Source organism: Dysidea avara, chromosome 1 (assembly GCF_963678975.1).
Source record: "Dysidea avara chromosome 1, odDysAvar1.4, whole genome shotgun sequence".
NCBI classification, from domain to species: domain Eukaryota; kingdom Metazoa; phylum Porifera; class Demospongiae; order Dictyoceratida; family Dysideidae; genus Dysidea; species Dysidea avara.
The window spans coordinates 14,745,602-14,762,355 of record NC_089272.1 but is presented as its reverse complement, the minus strand read 5'-3'; the positions used below and the strand labels follow the sequence as shown (position 1 = coordinate 14,762,355).

The 16,754-nt window shown below is 37.5% G+C and overlaps 1 protein-coding gene across 1 annotated transcript; it reads left to right on the top strand.

Moving 5' to 3' along the window:
- Positions 1–584: 584 nt before the first annotated feature.
- LOC136260216 (mucin-22-like) lies at positions 585–2,147 on the top strand. Its single transcript, XM_066053909.1, has one exon. The coding sequence runs from the start codon at positions 585–587 to the stop codon at positions 2,145–2,147; it is 1,563 nt and encodes a 520-aa protein (XP_065909981.1).
- Positions 2,148–16,754: the final 14,607 nt, after the last annotated feature.

Here is a 16,754-nt window from a genome sequence, read left to right as displayed (position 1 = left end):
TAAAATCAGAAATATTTAAAGTATTTAACATCTGCTTCATCTTTTCTTCCTGTGGTAAAGAAAAAAGATAGGATAAAAAAGCTCTAAAGCCGGTCATAGGTTGGCTTTGTGGTATACAAATACAAAAAGAAGTGAAATCTAATCCAAAACAGCCAAGCTGTAAAAAAGAGTGCGGCCCTCAAAATGGCTACGGTAAAAAAATATGTGAAATCCAAGGTGGTCACCAAGAAATGGCTGTGATGGTATGTTAATGGTAAAAATTTTAATAACGACAACTCAGGTGAATTTTGTGCCAAGATCAAGCAGCACCAAAATGAATTGTTGTTATTAAAATTTTTACCATTAACCTACCATCACAGCTTTTTCTTGGCCTCAAACTTGGATTTCACATCTTTTTTCACCATAGCCATTTTGAGGGCTGCACTCTTTTTTTACAGCTTGGCTGTTTTAGATTACATAGTACTATATGTGGGCAGATCAAACCTGCTGTCAATTTGTAAAAAAATCTCATGGGTTTGTTATAACTATTCCTTACAGTAAACGGGTAACACAAATGCAATTTCTTATAAGTATGGTGACATAATATGATTAACATACCAATGGGAGTTGGTGAAGGGGTAGTAAAAACAGTTGTGGTAGGAGGTACTATAGTTGTAATTAGTGTAGATGATGCTACCGTTGCTGTAACTGGTGTAGACGATGCTACCATTGTTGTAACTGGTCTAGATGATGATACCATTGTTGTAACTGGTGTAGATGATTCTACCATTGTTGTAACTGGTGTAGATGATGCTACCATTGTTGTAACCGGTCTAGATGATGATACCATTGTTGTAACTGGTGTAGATGATTCTACCATTGTTGTAACTGGTGTAGGTGATGCTACCATTGTTGTAACTGGTGTAGGTAATACTACCATTGTTGTAACTGGTGTAGATGGTTCTACCATTGTTGCAACTGGCGTAGATGATTCTACCATTGTTGTAACTGGTGTAGATGTTGTAACTGGTGTTGATGATTCGACCATTGTTGTAATTGGTGTAAACAATTCTACCATTGTTGCAACTACTGTAGATGATGCTACTATTGTTGTAACTGGTGTAGATGATGCCACCATTGTTGTAACTGGTGTAGGTGATGCTACCATTGTTGTAACTGGTGTAGGTAATACTACCATTGTTGTAACTGGTGTAGATGGTTCTACCATTGTTGCAACTGGCGTAGATGATTCTACCATTGTTGTAACTGGTGTAGATGTTGTAACTGGTGTTGATGATTCGACCATTGTTGTAATTGGTGTAAACAATTCTACCATTGTTGCAACTACTGTAGATGATGCTACCATTGTCTTAACTGGTGTAGATGATGCCACCATTGTTGTAACTGGTGTAGACAATTCTACCATTGTTGTAACTGGTGTAGATGATTCTACCATTGTTGTAACTGGTGTTGATGATTCGACCATTGTTGCAATTGGTGTAAACAATTCTACCATTGTTGCAACTACTGTAGATGATGCTACCATTGTCTTAACTGGTGTAGATGATGCCACCATTGTTGTAACTGGTGTAGACAATTCTACCATTGTTGTAACTGGTGTAGATGATTCTACCATTGTTGTAACTGGTGTTGATGATTCGACCATTGTTGCAATTGGTGTAAACAATTCTACCATTGTTGCAACTACTGTAGATGATGCTACTATTGTTGTAACTGGTGTAGATGATGCTACTATTGTTGTAACTGGTGTAGGTGATGCCACCATTGTTGTAACTGGTGTAGACAATTCTACCATTGTTGTAACTGGTGTAGATGATTCTACCATTGTTGTAACTGGTGTTGATGATTCGACCATTGTTGTAATTGTTGTAAACAACTCTACCATTGTTGTAACTGGTGTTGATGATTCGACCATTGTTGTAATTGGTGTAAACAATTCTACCATTGTTGCAACTGGTGTAGATGATGCTACTGTTGTTGTAACTGGTGTAGAAAATGCCACCACTGTTGTAACTGGTATAAATGATGTAAACATTGCAATTGGGGGTGTATCTGTTGTAAGGGGTATTATAGCTGTTGAAGATGTATTTGCTAAGCAAAAGATAAACAAAAATTTAAGTATACAGAACTCATATATATACATTTAATCTAGGTTAGAGACTTAGAACAAAGGACTTTAAATTTGGTATTGGGAAAAATGATTGTTGTAGCTAATGTGCCAAAGTAGGGACTTTACCATTGAGCTATGTTGTAATACCATCATTCATCTCTTGTTTTCCTACTTTTTGTTGCATAGATCCCTGCTTCATTTTTAAAAATTTAAAAATACTAGTTTGTTTGGTTTTTTGTTGTAGCACAGCTAGCTACAATGTGACTGATTATTATACCCTCCTAGTATTTCAGTACTTTGTTAATTGGATCAAGATACACGGTAGTGTGTTGTGCAGTCCAAGAAGCCAGTACACCACACCATGATTATATCGACTGGAAGAAGGAAAAGGTATGTTGTTCCATGATCAAAATCACCATGGCCATTTCCGAGATAATATGAGTGGTCAAAGTTTATTCTAATTTCTTCATTTTTTTCTTCTCTTTTTCATTTTGCACACTTTGCAAAATCTGCCATAAAACAAGTAGTCATACAAAAAAGATTGCACTTTTGTCATGCCCACAGGGTAAACCTCTTGAAGGAATGAGTTGAAAGTTGCTACATATGTAGATGGAGTAACCATTGTAGGAGTAGTGTTTTGCAGTTTGAAAGGAATCAGACAAAGGCCATGGAAAGATGACACAAACCCAACCCCTGTCACAATGAGTAGTGTTTTGCAGTTTGAAAGGAATCAGACAAAGGTCATGGAAAGATGACACAAAACCCAACCCCTGTCACAATTACGTGATCAAGTTTCGTGAATAAAAACTATTAGTTTTTATGCCAACCAGGCAAACCACTTAGAACAGTGAGCTGAAAACCAGTATATAGATGGATTAATTTTCATAGAAAGTCCTTTGCCGTAGTATAGAAGATTCAGAGTAAAAGCCACTGCATTACAATACTAAATCCAACCACGTATAGCAAGTGCATGATCAAATATAGTACAGTGACCCATTAGAGCATTCATCAGTAAGTGCTATATTAGAGCGTTCAGCTACATAGCTGTGTAGAGAGTTCAGCTACACAACAAGTCACCCTGTAGAGAGTTTAGCAACAAACAAGTCAGCTGGTGTAGAGTTCATCAACAAACAAGTTATTCAGGGAGAGTTCAGCTACAAACAAATCACCTGTGAAGAATTCAGCTACAAACAATTCACTCTGTAGGGAGTTTAGCTACAAGCTAGTAGTGAATTCAGCTATAAACAAGTAACTTGTAGCGAATTCAGCTACTTTTGTATCTATGTTGCATAGTTACATACTGTCTGTCTATTTATTTATATAAAATTTGTATAATTATAAAAGATGTTCAAAACAATGATTACTCTTGATCACCTTCCTAATTAAACATTTCTTCAGCAGAGCACAAACACAAAAAAAAAATTTTTCAGCAGCGCATAAACAGTTCTTGACAGCTTATACTAAAATTATATAAAGTACGTGTACCGCATTGTAGAGCCATGGCTAAGAGCAAGTTCCACCTGACTGACAATGATCACGTGATCTATTTAACCCTCTAACCATCGGGTTTGCCACAAAAAATAGAGTGGTAAGAACATACACATTTTACAAGCCAACTAAAAGGAATACCACATAGCAACCATAGCTAAAGGCATTGCTTAAAGGTTTGGGAATGCTACTGTACTTTGTTTGTTGTGTAAAAATACATCTTGTTATGATGGCAAGCTAGTTTTTCAAAACTTTCGATTCGTCGAAGAAGTGGCCCCACTAAACAATATGGCAACACCAAACTTACTTGTCGCCTGCATTCTTCGTATTATAAGATCTACAAAATCGTCCATAGAACTTTGTGAATCCTCATCAGCCTCATGAAAATTCGTCCCGAGTTGGCACCCATCTTTTTGTTTCTTCCTGGACGGCTTGCGCATACATTTGGGATCACGCGTTCTTACAATGAAACAATGGCGACGACATGTGGTCAGTTACGCTTCTACAACAGAGGACTATTCTCAGTGAGTTTCAAGAAAATATGACAGAGAAAGTATTTCTTTTATTCTAACATCTCGTTTGGACGATGATATTCAATGTGCTATTAGCAAAGGAGGACAAATCATGTCAATACTCGTGTTAGAGCTTCGTTATTCCTCTAAGAGTGTAACTACTACCGCTACTATGCTAGAACAGCAAGGTATGGTTGGTATTTAACTCAACAAAAACTTGTATGCATAATTTACAAAATGTATAATTCAAATACTCAACTAATATTTGTGACCGGGCCTGCAAAAACAGGGCATGTGGGCACAAACTTCATCCCATCACTGTACAGATCATATCTCAGTACTGGAAATGTATATTTCTATTCTATAACTTGCATCATGATGCCAATTAAATGTGCACTAAGTGTTGAAAATTGCAATGCCATAGCAGAATGGTACAAAAAGGTATGAGTGATGAAAGTGTGAAAAAGTAGGCAAAAATCCAGTGCCCACATGCCCTATTATTGCAGGCCCGGTCACATTTACTTTTTGTGTGGTACAAAGTAAAACAGTTTCTACTTTCATCTGTGCACAAATGAACATTATATTTACAACATTTTATTCTGCTTTCATGACACATCTCTTTCCTTGTCGAGTTTCTTTTACTTCGTATTGTAGAGCAAACAATGCATTCCATTTTGTTCTCTGTGTGTACAGGCCAGTGCCTCAGCTCAACATTGAGTCTCTCAAGCTATTGATAATCATCGGATCTCGGACGTCCTCCAGCCTTCTGTCGAGCCTCAGTAGTACCAATGAGCTGACTAGCAACTTTCAGACGGAAGGTAAAGAAAGTCAAGTTATTTGCGACCCCTCTGGTTGCAGCTGTCAGGAAATTTGTTGCTATACAAGATGTAAGCATTCAGCAATGAACATTCCAACAGATAAGCAAAACACCGTTTCCACCATTTTCGTGATCTGCGGCCCACATTGTAATACCTATCATCTGATCACCACGATCCACACCCTTGATGTATTGTTGGTAGTCACGGAGAAGTGGTGGACATCTGACAGCCTCCTGAGTTCCATCCTTATTCCTTCTCACTATTGTTGGTAAGTCTCCATTCACTGTTGCATTGTGCATTGTACTGATAAAATGTACAAATTTGTGGTCAAACCAGACTACAGCTAACAGAGGTCCATTAGAACGATAATCATGGTAGCCTCTTTGTTTTTCCCTCTTTGATTTTACCAGATCTTTAGGAAACCCTTTCCTATTAGTATGGATAGTACCACAAGTGTTATCCCTTTCTTGTAAAGGGCCTGAGCTAGTTGTGGACTGGTATAGTAATTGTCCGTAAAAAGATGGAGTCCATCCTGTTCTAGTCCTTCCACCAAGTCCAATACTACCCTTGAACAGAGGCCAGTAGTAACATCAGACTCCACCCCCCCTCCCAGTATATATTTGTATCCGATACACATATCCATTGGTTGCATCGCCTAGAATGAAAACCTTTATGCCCCATTTTGTTGGTTTTGCCTTCATGTGTTGCTTGAAAGAAAGTCTGCCCTTGAAAGGGATCATGGCTTCATCTATAGTGACGTGTTGATGTACTGTGTATTGAGCTTCAAACTGTGTTTTCAGTAGAGTTGCAAAACGTTTAATTTTGTAAAGTTTGTCATTACCAGGGTCTTTTGTATTGTCAGCAAGATGTAAAAATCGAAAGATTTGTTCAAATTTTGTTTTGCCTATTATACGTGAAATTCCAGGTGTCTTGATGTGCTCATTTGCTACCTGCCAGTACATTTTAAGTCTTGGAAACTTGATGATACCCATCAATATCAGCACTCCTATGAATAGTTTCATCTCATCTGAAGTAATGGTGTTCCATGCTCTTGGGGTAGGTTTTGTAGATTGATTGTTATTTGCGTATTTGTTTGTTTCTGTCACAAGTAGATCCCAAACTTCATCTGTAAAAAATAACATAAAAAATTGTAAAGGTGTTGTGTCATCAGAAAAGTCTGTTGTTAGGTCAGGTGTTTTTGTGTAACTGTAGCAGTAAGAAGTTGGTTCTTGTATAACCCATGCTGTCTCATCCACAGGTTCTAAAGTTGGCAAATCTGGAATAGTCCTGTTGGATTGTCGTCTACGACTACGTCTCGGAGTTGTACTATCATGTCCTGGGTCTGTACCTCGTCCACGTCCTCTGCCTCATCAACGTCCTCTGCTTCGTCCATGTCCACGTCCTCTACCTTGCCCACATCCTCTACCTCGTCCACGTCCTCTATCAGAATCACTTCCTCCACCACGACCTCTACCAGGAACACTTCCTCTGCCACATCCGCGACCTCGTCCACGTCCTCTTCCATGTGCTGTTGTCAAGGTAGCCAAAGCAGTGTCATTATGATCAGGATCAGGTGATGCACTGGAAGAATTTGTGTTTCAACTTGATGAAGGATCTGTATCAGTGTCAGTGCTATGTGATGTATCAGAGCTGCTCTCATCATCACTGGAAGAATTTGTTTCTGAGATATCATCACGTTCGCAGTGAGGTACCACACCATGTGTACGTGGTCGTTTATGATGCCTTGAGTGAGTAGATGATTCGCTGTTTGATAATTCCTCCCTCACCATGGAAGTGTTTTCAGAATGAAGATGAGTTGTTGTACGTCGTGGCTGCTTTGCTAATGTTCTGTGTCCCTGCAAAGATAACAGTTTGTAATTATTATGTGTGCTAGTACAGGTCTGTATTTTACACATGCTACTTCATAATTATGATATCTATTTGTACTGATTTTCACTTATACAATAATTGGTTTCAGTTGAACTGTCATGTGTGATATCAATTTATTTGTATTATTAGTCAATTTACAGCTATGTAATACATGGTTTCTGTTGACTTTGCCGCAAGTTACATCAGTATTTGTATTTATAGTAGTCAGCTGGCTTACCACATTTGGTGTACTGTCATGTTCTTCCTCGCACATTCCCTCTTCATGAACTTCTGTGGGAACAAAATTCTCAAGAAGTCGATCTTTAACAGCCTTGTCTTCATTATTCAAAGTGTTGGGTTCCAATGAGTGTTGATTCGAAGTGATGTCTACCACTTCAGTCGTAGTTTCGCCAAACAAAGTGGCATCTTGTCCTTCATCCTCTTCACTTCTCTCATCTCTTTGTGGTGCTATATCATCGTGTGTGAGGATAGTCTCCCCTACCAAAGCGCGGATATTTCTATAGTCTACAACATCATCATAGCTTTCCTCCTCTCCAGAAAGGCCAAAATCTTCATCAAACATTGTTTCAACAATATCACCCGATAATACTCGTGATAACGCCATTACATATCTTTCGCGCACAATGACAAATCTTTGTGCGAAGGACCCTTTTATCCTAGTTACCAAAGGTGCAGGGACGTAATCTTTTACGCAATGCAGCGACGGCATATTACGTATATATATAAGGAATGAAATTGAAAGATTTCTTTTAGATGAATGCATTATTAGAAAATCCACCATATGGCGGTTGTGACGGTTAGAGGGTTAAGAGAAATCTCCTGTAAAATCTCAATTGAACGCACATGATGCATGGTTTATATTAATTATTGATGGCAGTCCATGTCTTGAGAGGGAAGTATGGATGATAAACATTTGTCATATTGTAACTGGATTTCAATGGAGTGGTAAAGTGTTGATTAAAAGCCTTAATACGTATACTGCTTGAAGAAGTCGAATGGATATTAAAGAGTAGAGAATACTAATGAACTCAGATTGTTGTGGAGGTTCAGTAATGAAACGAGGAGCGGAGGTTCAGTAATGAAACGAGCAGTCGAGGTTCAGTAATGAAAGGAGGAGTGAAGAAAGATGGGGCTAGTATGTAAAGTGCTACATCACCTCACACTGATTAACTGCATGTTTGCAATTGGTTTTTAGACTATTAGACATCTGGACTGACTAGTGAAAATTCACTGAGACCAAGCTGAATACTTCTGATGGTACCAAATGAGTAGCAGCAAGTACCAGTATTATCTGGCTTGGAATTATCCCATGGATGGATTGTTGACAAGGTGTACTCATACAGACCAAATAACTTTCAGTCATTCTGGTGCCAAGTTAGAAGTCCCAGAACTGTAGGTGGAAGAATTTATCTACAGTGAAACCTGTCTAATTAGGATACAGTGTAGTAAGGTCACTGCCAGGCCAAATTGTAAATCCTCAAATGTGTCATTCGTGTATAGTGACATGAGTTTGGGTGTGTTGTATTTAATGCCAGCCTGTCAGTTTTTACAGATAATCTGGTCATGCAGTTGGACGTGGTTATGGTACATACATACCTTGGGCAATGGGACCAGGTAAGGAAGTCATGAATTTCAGGTCAGTTTACATACAGAGGAATTGTATTACCTTGTGTGTTATTTTTATAGTTCTCAATTGTCAACTGTACATGGATCGATTGTAGTGGCATAAAGAGTGCAGTGAATTTCCAGGTTGGTCTATGTATGTACTAAGGAATATAGTTGTTTATTGTTTCTGAATCAGAGGTACTGTTATAATGGCACCAAACTAATACCCCTGTCAGTTTACATGTTGTGTTTTATACACCTATCAACATCATAGATTTGACAAAGTCTATTGTCAAATTCCCCAGTACTGGGGCTAAGAAGCTTGTCAAAACCCCACTATGCCCCCACCTTGATAGAGGGTTTCTATAGGGGATTTGATTTACCTATAAAATATTGGTTCAGCAAACTGCTTCCGTCAAACCCCAGGGATGGAGCAAGTGGATTTGACATCTACACTAGCCCCAGGGATGGGGCTAGTGTAGATGTCGAATCCCCAATAGGTGTATGGGGACTCCAGGGGTGGAGGTGGGGTTTGATATTGATAGGTGCATATAAAGATATTTTCCAATATCCAGGTTTTAGGCATATTGTATTTAATTCCAGGGCCGGTGTAAGCACTACAGCCACTATGGCCACTGCTGTAGCAGATTTTCACAGCCCAAGCCAGTCATGTGAGTGCATGCCTAGCTAAGCTAATATAGCTACACACTAATAAGGTAGCTCCGTATAGTAGTTACGTCGTCATGACATACACTAATTTATATGTTTCTAGACAGACACCAACCATTCTAACCTTTAATGCAGTAAAAGGATGTGCAACCGACTTCACGTTACCACTTGATTATCCTCTATTATATTCGTGCATCTAATGATCGAAGCACGTGATGACCAGTGCGGTGGACGTTCTTCCAGCTCTGCTGAAAGGTAGGTTATTATTATTATTATTGGGGGTACAGGTAAGAAGGCAAAGCCTGTAAAAACCTGATCAATTGTATAAACGAAATTAGACTTTACAACATATAGAAAGGTCGTGTGACAACTAGGGAAGTTACAAAAGTCAGTGTATGTATGTAGCAATATCTTAAAATCAACTCTTGTGAAGTGCTAAAATTGCTTCAGAATGTGGTTTGCAAACACTAAAAATTCGAAATTTTCCTGGGGGGCATGCTCCAGACCCCCTGCCAGAGTGCTTCGTGGCGCAGTCACTCATCGTGCTTCGCACACTCATCACAATCCCTGAATCAAAACCTGGCTTGTTGCCTAACCAGCCACTAAGAGCTTCCACTGGCCCTGAATGCCCACTTGTTGATATATATATATATATATATTGTAGGCTGATAACATTGTCAGATATCCAAGCAAGTGTCTTTGGTGTTGTGACCAATGTTCCAGGTTAGTTACATGTGTGTTTAATTTAAGGTAAAGTTCAGTGCCTACTTGTTACGGATCTCACTTAATCTTGTGTTGTCATGCAGCCAAAAAATCATCATTGGTGTTAAACTATTTTTAGTAATGTCTTGATGTTGATTAAAGCTGTGTTATATGTTGTAATAGCATTGTTGTATGCTTACCATAAGGTAAAAAATTTTCATGGATTTCACGGCCATCTTATCCATGAAATTTGAATATTGTGCAAGTTGTGTGGAACACCCCAACTCATATACACAGTTACTGGTAAACCATGAACCACATTCCAGCAATCCATTACAAAACTTGAAAGCCACCACAGGTCTTACACAATCACTGGCAAACCACATTTCATCCATAATATAAAGACACAGCACAAGCTCCATGGTGCACACTACATAGAGGTGGTAACACCTATAGCTAGGATTGTTGCCTTTTGTATTTACCTTACCTTATTAAATGCTATTGCACTAAGTACCTGTGAGAAGGATAAAGTTTTTGTGGTTAATCTAATAACAATTAAAGAGAAATTGAAGATTATGCTTATAACACCTTCTCTAGTGACTTTATATTCTTCAAAGCTTGTTTATAAGGCATCTGGCGATGATAAACACTCTTCACACCTTGTTTATATATGATATCCAATAATTATAAATGTTCTCATGGAGGCATGGAACTAAATGGAAACTAAAACATTTCTGCTTAAAATGCCACCCCTAGGGAACTTACAGTTCTGCATGCTTTCACAACTTATTTATCAGACATTAGAGTTTGTGTCCACATCATGTCTTTAAGAGTTATTGTAGGGATTTCAGGTTTCAATGGAGAAAATATGCGTAGGGCAAGCCAGAATCGGTGCTAGATGGCCAGTATAAAAACAGGTAAGTTGACTGGTATAATGTGATGGTAGGTGTAACATAAGGTAGAGAAATTAAACAAAATATGCGACCCAGTCTGACAAAACCGGGCTTATCGCCTATTTAAAAGTATCGAGAAATGCCGGTTTTAAGGATTTAGTGTGTTGTAGCTCGCCGATGGTTGAAACTATGTGTACCAAATTTTCACACGTTTTACACCAATTCCTTACCTTCCAGAGCATCCACTGTGCAAGTATCCAACAACTAGGTTTCCCGCCATTTTAGATAGTTTTTAAACCGAGGTTGACTGTATCAGGCGAGCTGCACATTGGGTGGGAGACGGGGGCCCTGGAAGGCAGGCAAGATGGTGTTCAAAAATTGAAAAGGAAGGCCAAGGGAGAATTCGGCCAAGTTTTGAGCCATTGAGGTCTCAAAACTGGCTAAAATGAAAGGAAATTCACAGCAGAGGCAGTTATTCAATACCACAGAGCTGTACAGTCACATACAGTCATTCCCAGACTGACCAGAGCTCCATTAAGGCCCCACACCACATGTATGGATCGCCACTGGGCTGTGAAAAGCAGCCAGCAAAACCAGACCACTCAAGTCTAGCTGATTTTAAATGTGGAATTAGATAGTTTATTCATGTGGCTGTGTGTCCTGGGTGAAAAATCGAATCTGCTGACATGGGCGATAAGACCGGTTTTCTCAGACTGGGTCACATATGTGTAAATGTGTCTATTTTTATTTTAATTTTAATGAGGCCTATTTTTTTATTTTAGTGAGGTTGCAAGAAAACTATGACGACTCCTAAAGATTTTTTTACCATGTAACACAATACAAATCTATTGAGAGATGTTGCATAATCTAGGACTAATATTGCAAAACTGACCCAACAGATAAATAACTCACAGTAGTGGCCACACATCTTTTAATTGAGCATACACTTTGTAGTTTCTTGGCCGTGTACCTCACTACTATGAGTCTTGATTTAGCAAGTCAAATGAAACAATACGATAATAACTTCTACAATATCTTCAGTAATCATCCTTGTGTCTAGACATGAATAAAATTGAGTAAACCCCCCCCCCCCCCCCAAAAAGCCTGCTTTTGGGGTCATAATAACTGCAAAAATGAAACAAAATAGTCAATCTAGGCCTGCACCAATTATGCCAGCATAATTTGGGGCATAATAGTAGCCAAAAGTGTTGAGCATAATGCCAGTGTAATAGGCACAATTTTTGTGCATCGGTTATCAGATAGGCTGAAACTCTTCTTATTTTGCATGATGCAGAATAGGATAGCATGCAAACATGGTAAAAATCAGATTTACAGCTACATTGTGAAGAAAAGATTAGTTAAAGATTGATATACTCTAATAGAACAGTTACCACATGTTGAAATATCCTAATAGAACGTTCACAGATGCATTATATACTCTAATAGAGCAGTCAAGACACAATTTTGTATGAACATATTTGGAGTATAATGGGACACAACTGGGCATAATTGGAGCATAATAGGAGAAATTTTGGAGCATTGCTCAAAAGCATAATAGGCAATTGCAAAGGCATATTAGCCTCAGGCCTAAGCCAAACTGTGAAAAAAAGACTGCAGCCTTCGAAAGCCTTCATGGGGTAAAACGTTATGAAATCAAAGATGGTGGCCAAGAAATGGCTACAATGATGCCAATGCTAAATAAATTTTAATAATGGTTGTGAAAATTATTAAAATTTATTAGCATTAATATCATTGCAGCTATTTCTTGGCCACCACTATTGATTTCATAACTTTTTACCCATGCAGCCGCAGTCTTTTTTTCACAGTTTGGCTGTTTTTGTATGGACAACCTTTAGTAGCAACAACTTGTTTTTTATTAATCATGTATTTCTTTCAATACCTTTCTTTTATGATCAAGAAGCAACCAGAAAACAATGAAGGTACATGCTACAAAAATTTTCAACTACGTAGTTGCAATAATTTCAGTAGTTGGACTCATTAACAAGTTGATTGTTATCATATACTTACTGATAATGTTCTGTAGTTCCACAGTCAATGTTATAATGTTTTCACCAATCATTACATCACAAGTGTACACTCCTTCATCACCTTCCATCAGGTAGTTAAATTGAAGGATTGTTGTGTAAGTGTTACCATCAGCAAATGTTGGAATAATGGACACTCTATCATCCTCTATTATAATTCCATCTGGTCCTACCCAGGTAAGAGTTACTTCACTTGTGTCTGTTGTAATAGCTGTTGTTACTGAACAAACGATGTCCTGAATTTCACCAACCATTGCTTGCACGACTCTAGATGGTTGTAGTGTAATTGATGGAACAAATTCTGTAAAACAAACAGTGAAATAAATTCACCTGTAAAAGTGTTATTATTTAAGAACTTATCTGCATATAATTGCCACAACAAATCTTCCAAATTGCATGATTGAAAAATAAGAAGATACAATTTCTTTAACTTCTATTTTAGAACCATTATTCAATGCAGCATCAAAGCATTATGATATGTTGCAATGGTTTATAAACTAACATTTCTAAAATGATTGCATCTTTTCAACAGGTGAAACATTGTCATATTCATGCAATAAATATCCAAGATCACATACTGTCAATGAGTAGCTAGCATTTGATATAAGTGAACACAATGTTTGAATGAGTTCAGACTAAAATATCACTGGGAAAACACATCCTTCTAGAGCCACACCATGGTTGAATTTTTCCTCATAAACATTAAAAATTAAGAAAATTATACATCCTATGTATATTCCTATATACTATGTAATGCATAAACAACTATAGCTAGTTTTATACCTTATATAGTACATATGTGACCGGATTTACGAAAAGGGGTCTTCCACACACATCCAATTTGCCAACTTTGATAATTTATAACTTCAAGTCAGAAAGAGCTATTGATTTGAAATTTGGTCAGAAGTGAACACCAACATAGCGGAATGGATGGTGAAAATGTCAGGTAAATATGTTACTTGAACACTGAGTTATGGTCTCCCAAGTTTATGGAATGGATGTGTGTGGAAGACTCCTTTTCGCAAATCCGGTCACATATAATACCTGATACTTGTAAGTCATATGGTTCACTGGTGTACTCCACACCATCAATGATAATAGAGCAATTTAATATTCCACTGTCAGTTACTTCTATTTCAGTGATGTTAATAGTTTGTTCCACTTCCATGTCCGCAAAACATCCAGTAGAACAAGCCCAAATAAAATCACTATCGTTAAATGTCAGTATAGAGTTGACCTCACAGGTGAAAGTGATGTTGGATCCAATCAGGTGCTCAAAAGTATTATTACCATCATCAACAAGGTTACCAGGAGAATCACTTACAATGGTAACAAATACATCTATGGATCATAGATGTGAGATTATGTAATAACAATTTGCAGCTTTAGTTTTAGTGTAGCTTTATAGTGGCTTCTAGTGCTCTGGAAAACTTTTATTTGACTTTCTTCTAAAAGTGTGTGGTTACAGAAAATCAGCTACTGTAGCATTGTTTGTCAATGTCATTTTCATGTGTCATTAAGTAACATTATTTATGCTGCTAGATATTTGGCTTGTGCCAATTATGCCAGCATAATCTCAAGCATATAGGCTAGCAAAAACATCAAGCATAATGTCAGCATAATAGGGTGATTTTCAAGATTTTGTGTAATTACACACCAAAAATACAGCAAAATATGTACACACTAAACCTTAATACTGCATTTCATATCAAAAAAGTGCAATGTTATTGTTTTATTGTGATTATTCACATTGTACAGAAATAAGATCAAGAAAGTCTAATGGAGCAATAAGTTACTCTAACACAGCAATAATAGCCAGGATTTTTTATCACTGCTCAAAAGCATAATAATTATGCTATTTTCAAAGCATAATTGGCTTAAGCCTACTAAAAATACAGTAGTGATTCTAGTAATTTTATTTGGTTACAGACGTCAGATGCAGAAGTAAAGTTCCCCAGCAGTTGACTACAAAGACCCAGTAGTTAACTACATAATTATGTTCAGCAAAGACTAAACACTCCACATTTCATTGAAATTTCAAGTGGTAAAATGGTAAACACACAAAATTCCACACACAAAATTTGACCTATTTTTTAACTTTACAACTTCAAAACTTTTAATCATTGCATATGCAATTTTCCATGAATAACGCTACAGTATCTGGCTGCATTTTGATGCAAAGAGCAGCTTGGTCAGTGTAAGGAGTCAACTGTTATAACATTTTGTTCACTGGTTTGGAAAAGGTATGCTTTTGCAAATCCAGTCACAAATTTAGTTAATAATAGTTTTATCAATTTCAGTGCCTAAAACACTTGTTTCTCAAGAAACCATCCTATAGTATTTTCAACATCTTAAATGTTCCGATAGGAATAATTATTGCGTAGAAAGTGTTGTTATCTTTTAATTTGCTTCTGTTATACTTTTAGCGAACCCCGTAATAAGCTCTACAGTACAGTAGGTATAATGGTAAGCTTTGTGGTTTATCAGAAACAAAAATAGCAACTTCTGCAATAATTTAGTCTTCATTTATTAAAGTTGATCATTGATAAGTACATAATAATTTATTTGTTAAGTGCATAAAGAGGAATTGATGATCTACAATACTGTATGTACTAGTAATAGCATAGGCAGCAGTGAAATTTGGGATAAATACCACTAGTGTTGTATTGGAAATGGGGATAAATTTCACAAGGCGAAGCCGAGTGAAATTTACCATTTCCAATACAACACTCGTGGTGTTTATCCCAAATTTCACTGCTACCCATGCTATTCCCAGTTAATACCATACTCGCTGCATATACGCATGCTGTGCATTAGTGTTGCCATGTACACAATTTGTCACTACGTACTAAACATGCGTCAACACTAATTGGCGCTACATTGTTAACATAAATTCTAGCCAATGAAATTGCAATTACAACTTTTTCACTACTGTCAGTGAAATATGGGATAAATTTCACTGCTACTATTGGGACTTTTGTATGGACAGTGAAACAGGCATGGTATTAGTTTTGTGTACTATATTTATAACATTTGTTAGTTGTTCCATAATTGTGCTCTATCACTCTTCATGTTTCTGATGAATAATCAAGACACACGGTAGTGTGTCGTGCGGCCCAAGAAGCCGGCGCGCAACCCCGTGAGTATATTGACAGGAAGAAAGAAAACGCAATTTTCGCACCTCCGTAGCTCTGTGCTGCTTTGATGAAACAAGACAAATTTTGCTGTGTAGATTCCCTCCACCTTCAGTACTCCACATTCCAAATTTGAGCGAAATCGCTTTAGGCATTCCTGAGATATGCGACTTCAAAAATTGGCTTAGTTTCTTCGTTTTTTTCTTCTTATTTTTCTTCCTCTTTTCGCACACTTACAAAAACTGCTATAAAACGCGAACGCGTTATCCGATTGCCTTGAAATTTGGCACACAGAAGGGGGGTATAAAGGCGCATCTCGGTACCAACTTTGGCTGGAATACCATAAACAGGCAAAGAGTTATGAGCGATTATGCACGAAAAATAACACCAATATGTTGTCACGCCTACAGGGTAAACCGCGCATGGGAAGAAGCTGAAAATCGGTGGGTGAATAGGTTAACTATTGAACATCAAACCCTTTGTGGTTTGAAAGAAATCGAGCTAAAAACCAGGAAGATACAGCGTAAAAATCAACAGTGTGTAACAATTACGCAATCGAGATTAGCTAATTTTTATTTTTTTAATTTTATTATTATTATTATTATTATGCTTGCCACGCCTACCAGATAAACCACTTGAGGTAATGCTTTGAAAATCGCTGTACAGATGGAGTTATCATCTTAGAAAGGCTCTTCAATGGTGTAGAAAAATCAGACTTAAAGCCACGGAGTTATAACACGAAATCCAACTTGGTGTAGCAAGTGCGAGATCGAGATACTCTAATAGAGCAGTCATCCTAATAGAGCAGTCACCCTGAACAGAATTGAAGAGATCAGTTAGAAATAAGTAACCTGTATAGAGATCAGCTACAAACAAATCACCCTGTAG

Excerpts from the sequence above, each read along its gene's own strand:
- LOC136260216 (XM_066053909.1), top strand. The coding sequence starts at position 585 with ATGATTAACATACCAATGGGAGTTGGTGAAGGGGTAGTAAAAACAGTT.